The 11712-nt window shown below is 39.2% G+C and overlaps 1 protein-coding gene across 1 annotated transcript in view; it reads left to right on the top strand.

Annotated features, from left to right (window-relative positions):
- LOC149946018 (ATP-binding cassette sub-family C member 1-like) overlaps positions 1–11712 on the top strand; it is a 49103-nt gene continuing 37391 nt past the window's right edge. Inside the window, exons 1-6 of the mRNA XM_090171605.1 lie at positions 1–161; positions 241–335; positions 1493–1669; positions 7015–7128; positions 8414–8551; positions 9210–9353. Of these exons, the coding sequence (XP_090027731.1) occupies positions 294–335; positions 1493–1669; positions 7015–7128; positions 8414–8551; positions 9210–9353 (615 nt within the window). The 5' untranslated portion in view covers positions 1–161; positions 241–293. The remainder of the gene's footprint in view (positions 162–240; positions 336–1492; positions 1670–7014; positions 7129–8413; positions 8552–9209; positions 9354–11712) is intronic.

Here is an 11712-nt window from a genome sequence, read left to right as displayed (position 1 = left end):
TAAACTTTCGCAGAAATATGATGCGGTTTCCTCTATCGACGATATCGCGACAACAACTACAATACATGTACCGCTTATCGCATTGCGAGTTGTATCTGCATTTAGTTCAGTTCGAGCTACCGCGAATTCAGTGCTCACCATTGTACATTTTCAAACCAGCGGTATATATAAGTGATCATGCACTTACTTACTTTCTCTTAATTTGTTTTTAATTATGTTAAACAAAAATATTCCAATTAGGTTCTGGTGCTTTAATTACATGAAATTCGTTTTTGTACGTGCGAAATAAAACAATGTTGGAAACTTTGAACCGCTTATGTGAATCCCCACTTTGGGTAAGTGTTCAGTAATTTTATACCAAGTTATTTTTAAAAGTGTTCATTTACTATGCTGTAATAATATATTAATATTTCATAACGTAAGTATTTTCGTTTGAATTAATTATAACTGTATGACGTTCTTGGATTCAATTACTACGAAGACGTGGGTTTATAAATATAAAGTGGTTTCGTTGCTTTTAAATATATGTTTTTAAATAAAGTTTATGTTTTTTGGGAGCTTGTTAGTCTGCCTACCTTAGATTTTCATCAATATACTAAAGAACGAAGTGCTGGCAAAGGTTTTCGGAGTTCAAAACTTAACGGGGGAGTGTTGTCAAATCCTTACGAAATTTCACAAACACCCTCGTCGAAATTTTGATATTACAATCTCTGAAAGTATTTTTATGGGTAGATTCCCCTGCCATATTTGACACACGGAGTTTTGAAGTTAAAAATACCTGTTGATGAACCATTATATAGAAAATGACCGTTTCTCGGATCCAAAAGGGCCGGTTAAAAGTTGAGTTATGTTTTCATCTGATACGTGCTAATCTTTCTATCAAACTGAATGTGGTCTACTGATTGTAATGGGTATTTTTAGATTCATAATGACTAAATATCCTTCGTTTTATATGCTTATATTTACCAAACTTACCCCCGCGTACAGTGGCGGCTATCCCGTGGGGGCTCTGGAGCTTGAGCCCCCACAGGGAGTAACAAACGGGGGCATAGCCCCCACAGAAATAAAATTAAGAAAATAGCAATCAGGGGAAAATTTAGGTTCCGAATTCAGTCTTTTTACATTTCATATGCGAGTAGCATTGAGATGATATCACCGTAAAATTGATTTCGATTCGTCCGAACAAAAAATCGCCCCGTCGTGTACCCTCTTTTACCTAAAATACCTTCGTTATATATTTGGCCAAGAAAGGCTTAATTATCCATGTACACAGATATGTTTCTAAAGATAATAAGATATCGACATAACTTTTATTATCAATGTATTCATTGACGGATGAGATATCAGAAAGAACACTTTAAAATATATATAAAATGAAAAATTTTGAGCTGTATATTTTCTTGCTTAAGTTTTGAGTTTATGGATTTTTGGATAAAAAATTAATTGCTCGTGCCCGCGTGTCAGTATAAAATTAAATTTTATTTTTCTCAAGGATTCGAATTTGACCTGGTATACGGATAATCCGGAATTCACCCCATGTTTCCACAACACAGTGCTGGTGTGGATCCCCTGCGCCGTTCTTTGGCTGTTTGCGCCGGTGCAAATGATTCTCTTGTTAAAGTCAAAAGCACGCACCATCAGCTGGACAAGGCTATACTTAGCAAAAATTGTAAATATCAATTTCTATTTAATAACGAAAAAAATATCCTACTGTATATTATACATGGATGAAAAATATAAATACTTATATTCAGGGCGAATCTCGCTCAAAAGTTAAATTTCTCAACAGATAATCGTGGTTTTATAATCGCTAATATTCTATAAACTAGAAACCCTCGAAATTTAATAAAAAGTAAATTTTTACAACTAAAATAAATTCGAACAAGACGTATGACGGTCAGAATACACACAATCCTTCTAATGTATCACAACCAAAATATATCCACGGTCACACCTGTATACATATTTTAACTTATTTGTTACTTCTAGTCATACTTTGAAAGCATCGAAGATTCCTTCGATCAGTGCCACTCTTATTTTTTATTTCTGATCACACTTATTTGTTACTACTAGTCAGCCGTTGAGTGTCAAACTTATTTCTTCTGGTTATACGACAAAGACTAGTTCGATCAGTTTCATACTTATTTGTTACCTCTGATCACACTTATTCGTTACGTTGAGTGTCACACTTATTACTTCTGGTCATACGCCGAAGACTAGGTCGATCAGTGTCATACTTAATTGTTACTTCTGGTCATACGTTGAAAGCGCGGCGCACTCTGAACGGCCTTGAAAAACGATAGAGGGAAACGGGTGCGTAGACCTCTATAAACACGCGGATTTACAATGTTGGAAATTGCGGGGCTCCGTATACGCTGCCCAAAAAACTTCACTTAGAATTAAAATTAAGGAACGTATTTGCCACTCTAGGTTATATGTAAACCACAGCTATTCAAAAATATAACATTCATGAAAATCGGACTTAAATTAAGGAACTGTATGTAGATTTTTAGGCGAAAATATAAAACCACGAAAATTGGGGTGCCGTAAATTACAATGAAAACTATACTTAAATTTAATAATTACTGATATAACCGAAGTTGTAGGTCCGCTGAGCCCTAACCTATCCAATAATTGTTTTTAACGTTATCGGACTTAATTTTAAATAAAATATCTACCACACAAAGCGAAATCACCGAATATAGTAAATTGGACAAATCCCCAACTTCTTGGGCTCCGATTTGAAAACTTTATGAAAGGCTATCAATGGCGATGTATTTACACGCGCACGTGATATCGATGACGTTTCTAGCCCTAACCGTTGAAGAGATACGCGTGACACAGCGGCATCGGCGGCTACACTGTACGTGAGACTAAAACACACAAATCCTTAGGATTGTGTGTAAAAACCATTACCGTCAATAGGGATTTGAGGCAGGTGCGATTCCAAATGGATATTTTTTTAAATGATTAAATGGTATCTCTTATTCTGTCCCACTGGCTCAGGTTTACGCATTTTTACTAACAAAATATTTCAATTTTTTTCAAAGTTAACCGTGAATGTTTTTCTGAGACAATTGCTATATTATTTAGTAATATGGACTTAATATCATCTCAATAGCCAGTAAGATCCAAAAGTATAAACACAAATTACAAATACAGATTAATGTTCCTTGATGAACTGGCACGTTCCAGAGGGTGACACTATGAGCGCAAAATGAAGCGGAAGATAAAAATATTCTATTTGAGACTTCGTTCTATAAGAAATAGCAACATAGCAGAAGACAGAAGCTCTGGCGACGTAGCTCCAACTTAACTTGTTTAGGTTTAAAATTCAAACGATTTCTGGTAAAGTTTCCCACATTCCAATGGTTGAATCGCGGGGCATTTAGCATTCTTGATCCGCATTGGGAGACATTCCAGTGTTTCATTTAGTTCAGATTGGTTCGAGATCCGTTTCAAGACGAGCTGTATTCGTTGAAGAATTTCATTCTCCAAATACTAGTTAGCCATTGCCTAAGCCACGGCAATGAACACTTACATTGTTACCAGACCACCTGAATTAATGGCTTTAAAAGTGACTTGATGAGTTAGGCCTAAGGTAGTGCCTTGGGTATTAGCTAGCTGATTTTTACACACAATCCTAAGGATTTGTGTGTATTAGTCTCACCTACAGTGTAGCCGTTGCCGCCGATGCCGCTGATGGCGCCGTGTCGCGCATATCCCTTCAACGTTTAGGGCTAGAAGAGTCAATGATATCTCGTTCGAATGTACAAACATTACCATTGATTGCCTTTCGTAAAGTTTTCAAATCGGAGCCCAAGAAGAATTTACTATTTTCGGTGATTTCGCTTTATGTGGTAGATATTTTCTTTAAAATTAAGTCCGATAACGTTTAAAAAAATATTATTGAATATTTTAGGATTCAGTTGAACTACAACTTCGGTTATATCAGTAAATATTAAATATAAGTATAGTTTTCGGGGTTATTTACCGGACCCCAATGTTCGTGGTTTTATATTTCCGCCTGAAAGTCGACATAACGTTCCTTAATTTAAGTCCGATTTTCATGAAAGTTATATTTTTGAATAGCTGTGGTTTACATATAGCCTAGAAATGCAATTTCGTTGCTTAATTTTAATTCTTAGTAAGGTTTTGAGCCGCGTATAAGTACCCCCGAGAATTTACGCGAATTTATCTCTGGCATTTTCCAAGGCCGTTCTAATATGACCCAAAGTAACAAATAAGTGTGACACTTATCGGGGGCCGTTCTAATATGACCAAAAGTAACAAATAAGTGTGACACTTATCGGAGTAATACGCGATGCTTACAACGTTGACCTGAAGTAACTAATAAGTGTGACACTTATCGGAGGCCGTTCTAATATGACCAAAAGTAACAAATTAGTGTGACTCTTATCGGCGTACTTACAACGTATGACCCGAAGTAACAAATAATTGTGACACTTATCGGAGTAATACGCGATGCTTACAACGTATGACCTGAAGTAAAAAATAAGTGTGATCCGAAGTAAAAAATAAGTGTGATTCGGAGTAAAAAATAAGTGTGATCAGAAGCAAAGGAAATCTTCGATGCTTTCAAATTATGAATAGAAGTAACAAATAAGTAAATAGGTATTAATACAATTATGTGTGGCCGTGGATATATATTGGTTATTTCACCGGCGTTGTAGGTTGCTGTGAATAACTCAAACAAACTTAACACATTAGAAGGATTGTGTGTATTCTGACCGTCGTACGTCTTGTTAGTTTCTTTTTTTACACATTTTCAAAAGTGATGCAAATGTCAGTTTCTCTCTTTCTGCCGCAAATTTCGGAGGGGGAGGGGGGATCGTATGGGTTAGTTTCAGAAGGCCTGTGAGTTTCGGGGTCGTTCCGATTTGAAAGTCCAGTGGATCTCTCGGCCTACGTTAGTCCCGTGGCTTTATGCATCAGCCATTGGATACAGGGGGTTTAAAGGGGTACAGGGGGGTTTGGTATGACTGCGAGTTTTGAGTTATTTTTGCGGGAAAAAGGGTACCACGGAAATTCTATCATTAGAAAGGGGGAGGGGAGTACTACGGAAACTCTCGCATGGAGAAAAGGGGGAGAGGGTACCACGGTAACTATCACATTGGAAAAGCAGAGAGGGGGTACCACGGTAATTATCACATGGGGAAAGGGGGGAGGTACCCCGGTAATTATCACATCCATGGGGAAACGGGGCAGGAAGGGCCTTACTGGGGTGGTTCTACTATGGGGAAAAGGTACCATGGTAATTATCACATGGGAGAAAAGGAAAGTAACGGTAATTATCACATGGGGAAATGGGGAGTACCCCGGTAATTATCACATGGGGGGAAAGGGGAGTACCCCGGTAATTATCACATGGGGAAAATGGGAAGGAACGGTAATTATCACATGGGGAAATGGGGAGTACCCCGGTAATTATCACAAATGGGGGAAAGGGAAGGAACGGTAATTATCACATGGGGAAAATGGGGAGTACCCCGGTAATTATCACATGGGAAAAATGGGGAGTACCCCGGTAATTATCACATGGGGGAAATGGGGAGGAACGGTACTTTTCACATGGGGAAAATAGGGAGTACCCCGGTAATTATCACATGGGGAAAAAGGGAAATAACGATACTTATCACATGGGGAAAATGGGGAGTACCGCGGTAATTATCACATGGGGAAAAAGGTAAGGAATGGTACTTATCACATGGGTAAAATGGGGAGTACCGCGGTAATTATCACATGGGAAATATAGGGAGTACCCCGGTAATTATCACATGGGGAAAATTGGGAGTACCCCGGTATTTTTATCACATGGGGAAAATGGGGAGGACCCCGGTAAATATCACATGGGGAAAATTGGGAGTACCCCGGTATTTTTATCACATGGGGAAAATGGGGAGGACCCCGGTAATTATCACATGGGGAAAATGGGGAGTACCGCGGTAATTATCACATGGGAAAAATAGGGAGTACCCCGGTAATTATCACATGGGAAAAATTGGGAGTACCCCGGTATTTTTATCACATGGGGAAAATGGGGAGGACCCCGGTAATTATCATATGGGGAAAATGGGGAGTACCCCGCTAACTATCACATGGGGAAAATGGGGAGTACCCCGGTAATTATCACATGGGTAAAATGGGGAGTACCGCGGTAATTATCACATGGGTAAAATAGGGAGTACCCCGGTAATTATCACATGGGTAAAATGGGGAGTACCCCGGTAATTATCACATGGGAAAAAGGAGGAGGAAGGGCCTTACTGGGGGTACCCCGGTAATTATCACATGGTTCTACTTTGGGGAAAAGGTACCATGAAAATTATCGCATGGGAAAAAGGGGGATGGGGCCTTACGGGGTGAGGTCGAATGGGGAAAAGGGTGCCACGTAAATTATCCCATGGGAAAAAGGGGTTGGGGGCGTACTGGGGTGGAGTGCCTCGAAACACACAACTAGTTGAGGGCCCGCCTGTAAGGCGGTCTTCTCGACTTGTTATAACAGATGAACCGTCAGGTTGTGGAAAACTTGTGTGTTTTTATTTACGGAGTGTTATCAATTCGAGGTGCAAATTATATTAAGTGAACATAGGGCCCAGAAATGAGATACCATACACTTGGGACCTAAAATAATTGTACAGCTACTTTCGGACATATATCAGTGACCCAAACCAAGGGAAATCATTCTAGAATTTTTTCATTTTTTAAAATAATATGGTACCTATTTTTTAAAAATGGTTTACAGGAAAACCTTTTCCTGAATTTTTCCAAAACTTTATTATTAACCTGCTGAAATAAAGTACTGTATAAAAATATTTAAAGTTGCTTATTTGGAGTAATCTTGTCCAAATATTACCCTTAAAGTAAGAACATTTTTAAAAGATAGATGAAATAAAGTGATTTTGACCACAAATTATAAAAGAGTTTGTTTTTATTGTAGTACACTTAATCACATTTATACTACCGATTATAATATTTTTTTCTCTTTTCTAGGGAGTAGTTTTAATTTTGAAGTTTGTTTGCTCAGCGCAATTAATATACTCTTTATATGGAAGTAATGGTTCAAATATCGAAACACTGGGATCAGTTTTGAAAATTGGTACATACGTAAGTGTCAATTAAAAATTGGGAAGAGCCACCAGTGAGTCAAGGCCCATCGTACGGTGATCGGAAAATGCGTTTCTAATTTTGAATTCCATGTCCTGATATTGGATTTGAGCAATGAGATAATGAACCAGTACATGTCTCAAAACAGGGTCTTTGGCAAGAAATCACTAATATTCAATCACCCTTATGGATTTTTGCATCCGATAGACAAAGCCGTTTGTAATTTAATCTGCAATAATATGCAGCTTTAGGCGATTTGTGACATTCATAAAGAATTTAGACACAATGACGGCCACATATTTAAGGTAATGCCGCGAACCTTAATGATGATGTCACCAGATGTCACGGTGGGCTGGCGGAGTGGTTAGCACTTTCGCCCCGCAGCAAGAGGAGCCGGGTTCGATCCTAGCTAGTGGCACTGGGTGAAAGCTCGGAACAACTCCTTCCACGTTGAGTTTGCCAGTTCTTTCCCCACTGGGTTAAGGGGTTTTCCCCCGAGCTCTTGGTTTCCCCTTCCATAAAAACTTGTTGTGGTTACCGGTAATAGATAGTGTAGGGAGCTGTTGGCTCGCGTGGCTTGCAGGGCTTGCCACCACCCTTCTACGCATTGTAACCCAGCCACCTGAATTAAAAGGCTTCAAAAGTCGCTGGATGACTTAGGCCTAAGGTGGTGCCTTGGGTATTAGCCTAGCTGATTATTATGAGCACATATATTGGGCGTGTGCAATTTGAAGTTGCGTAATAGCACCTCTGCCACTAGCATAAACTTATTCTTAGATTAGATAACATTTTCCCAAACCCTAAAGTAGAGGTACGAACTGGTCTCCCAGTGCCCATTCGCAATAAGAAAATACCCACCCGCCTCGTCAAAAAATGGCGTATTTAAGCCCCCCCCCCCCGAAATGCTGATGAGTGGGGGGGGTGCCTTATAAAAATCAGTGAAACTTCCGTCAGCACCCCCCCCCCTTTGAAATTTTCCGCCAAAACCCCCCCTGAAATAAAATCCTGGATACGCCCTTGCCCTATCCAAGCCCGACTGGCTAAAAATCACTTAAATTGATACCCACCCGAGCAGATAATATAAAAATATATATAAATGAAACTTAATTATGGATCTCACATCTTTCTGTGATCCAGAAAGAAACATTAATTGTCCTAAGATCCAATATCGGGTTTATCGGGTACCCATCCGCTTGTCACGGGTTACTAAGGCCTTAAACCTCTAGTGTTCTTCATTTTTTTTATTAAGTTTCCTAGTTGACCTAATTGTTCTTTTAATATTCAGGTGCTTATCATTGTGCAACTATTGCTGGAAAGAAACCGATCTTTCAACTTATCAAATATTCTCAGTTTTTATTGGTTTATTTCAACCATTTCGGAAACTATTACCATCAGATGGCGCATAATCAGTGTGATTTCGGAGGTCAGTATGGAAAGAATTCTAACCATAACGGTGTATCTTATCGTTAAGAAGAGCAAAGACCGGCTGTTTGTCTCAAAAGTATTGACCTACCTATCCTTTACCATGTAACATACAAATTGAACTCGTTCGTGAAAGAAAATGGTTGATTTGAACAAGAATATATTGACCAAAGAAATTTAATTTATGTGTTATCAATCACATGTACATGTAGTTACAGAATAATGACGCTGTTACGAAATAAAATTTTTAGTGTTCAAGTACTCCTAAAGACGATTTTCTGATATTCAAATATTTAAGGTGAATTTAATCAATATATAATATATAAAATAAAATTGTTTTGGATTCTGTATTTTACATTTCGAAGGGAATATTAAAATTTTCAGAATAAGTTAAAAAATAAACTATTATTTCGTATAAACAATGTCTGCTTGATTAAATTCAACTAAAATATTTGAATATCATTTAGTTGGTAAATAAAACGATTTGATAGATGTACAACTTTTTATTTAATTATTTAGTTATAACTTTAAAACTTTTAACTGCCTGACGTTTCGTGGTTTCAGCCCAATTTGATTATCCTTCCACGAAATAAATCATTAATTTAAGAGCTGGAAATTTTTGCTGTCTTCATGAATGTGTTTTTAATTTTGTATTACAGAATGTGATAGAAGATCGTATCAGCTTCTCACTTTACATGATCCACTATTGTTTAATTTTAACAATGTTGGCGCTCTCGTTTGTAAACGACAAACAAACTAATTGTATTTATAAATTACAACTCGACGGCTCAGGTACTTCAAAGGTAAAAAAATTCTTAAAACACTTTCTTAGATAATGCGATCTTATGAATCCCGTTGAGTAAGGAAGCCTATGTTTAAGATTTCGAGGGTGGATTGCCCTAATTTTTGCGTTTGTAGAACTTACAAATAAAAATAATAATAATTTTTATAATAAAAATAATAATAATAATAATAATAACCGACATTTAATACCTTTAAATCAGGTGTCAGGAATAATTCGCCTTTCAATGTAGGCCACTTTTCCCTCTCCCCCTACGCGCGTGCGCGCGAGCCACTGAATTAAAAGTCACGTTATTATGTTAGTGGTATTTGTAAGGCTTAAGTAAATCGCTACCTTACAGCAAGAGTCAAGCAAGTCTGAAAACCCCAATTTGAGAAAAACCAGTTTTAAGTATAAAATCTAGCATAATAACAATGATAATCTAATAATGAAAATTGTTTAAAATAGAGTGAAAATATATTGAAAATTTTTGTACCGAGTCACCTTAATTTAATTTTAAAGGATAATTATTTGAATTTCTTTCAATAGTCACGTATCTCGACTTACTTGACTTTTGCTCTCAGGTAGCGAGTAGTGCACATTTTATTTCTTTCAGGAAACGCGTGTCAAATTGAACGTGCCCTTCTATATTGAAATATTAAGAAGCGCGTGCTTTTAAAAAACGCTTTTACAAGTATGTCCTGGCTCTCTGAATTACTACTTCTAGGCAATCGTTGAACAGGTTTAATTTAAGCATCTTTCGATAATATTATTTTACTTACAACACCCAAATGAGAGACTAGGCTTTCATTGGTGCTACCGTCAAAAGTCTCAAGATTGTGATTACCTGTATAGTTCGTAATCTACATTATAAAACTCTAAGCCCCTTTCGTCGAATTTTTTTCTGACTCTCATCCGCGACTCTAACGTGGCATCGGCGCAGGTACACGGAGGTACACACCGAAGGTATGCCTAGCGCTTCGCCTTAATACTAGGTCATTGGGCATATTTCAGAAATCGGGTCTAACGTCACATCGCCGAAGGTAATTTCTCTGTGTAAAACCCGCGGTCATTAAGTATGTTTTTGGAATTTCGGATCCGATTTCGCACTGGCTCGAATTTCGCACTGTAAATCGGAACTCAAGGACGAGCGTATTTTAATTTGTTCGTCATGAGAGTAAATCAGCCATTGGATACAGGGGGTTTCAAGGAGTACAGATGGTTTTTTCGACGCCTGCAAGTTTTTGAGTTATTTTTGCGGGGAAAAAGAGTACCACGGAAACTCTCGCATGGGAAAAGGGGAGGGGAGTACCACGGTAACTATCACATGGGAAAGGGGGGAGGGGGTACAATGGTAATTATCGCATGGCACGTAGGGGGAGGGGGTCCCGCGGTTATTTTCACATGGGAAAAGGGTGGAGGGGACACCACGGTAGTTATCACACGGGAAAAGGGGGAGGGAGTACCAAGGTAATTATCGCATGTGAAAAGGGGGGAGGGGTACCACGGTAGTTATCACATGGGAAAAGGGGAGAGGGGTACCACGGTAATTATCACATTTGAAAAGGGGGGAGGTGGTACCACGGTAATTATCACATTTGAAAAGGGGGGAGTGGTACCAAGGTAATTACCGCATGGGAAAAGGGGGGAGGGGTACCACGGTAGTTATCACATGGGAAAAGGGGGGGTACCACGGTAATTATCACATTTGAAAAGGGGGGAGGCGGTACCACGGTAATTATCACATTTGAAAAGGGGGGAGTGGTACCAAGGTAATTACCGCATGGGAAAAGGGGGGAGGGGTACCACGGTAGTTATCACATGGGAAAAGGGGGGGTACCACGGTAATTATCACATTTGAAAAGGGGGGAAGGGTACCACGGTAATTATCACATTTGAAAAGGGGGGAGGGGTACCACGGTAGTTATCACATGGGAAAAGGGGGGTACCACGGTAATTATCACATTTGAAAAGGGGGGAAGGGGTACCAATGTAATTATCGCATGGGAAAAGGGGAGGGGAGTACCACGGTAACTATCACATGGGAAAGGGGGGAGGGGGTACAACGGTAATTATCGCATGGCACGTAGGGGGAGGGGGTCCCGCGGTTATTTTCACATGGGAAAAGGGTGGAGGGGACACCACGGTAGTTATCACACGGGAAAAGGGGGAGGGAGTACCAAGGTAATTATCGCATGTGAAAAGGGGGGAGGGGTACCACGGTAGTTATCACATGGGAGAAGGGGAGAGGGGTACCACGGTAATTATCACATTTGAAAAGGGGGGAGGCGGTACCACGGTAATTATCACATTTGAAAAGGGGGGAGTGGTACCAAGGTAATTACCGCATGGGAAAAGGGGGGAGGGGTACCACGGTAGTT

This window comes from Leiobunum rupestre, chromosome 4 (genome assembly GCF_980474605.1).
Source record: "Leiobunum rupestre chromosome 4, qqLeiRupe1.1.hap1, whole genome shotgun sequence".
NCBI lineage: Eukaryota > Metazoa > Arthropoda > Arachnida > Opiliones > Sclerosomatidae > Leiobunum > Leiobunum rupestre.
Note: the sequence above shows the minus strand (reverse complement) of the source record. Positions and strands in the feature narration are given on the sequence as shown.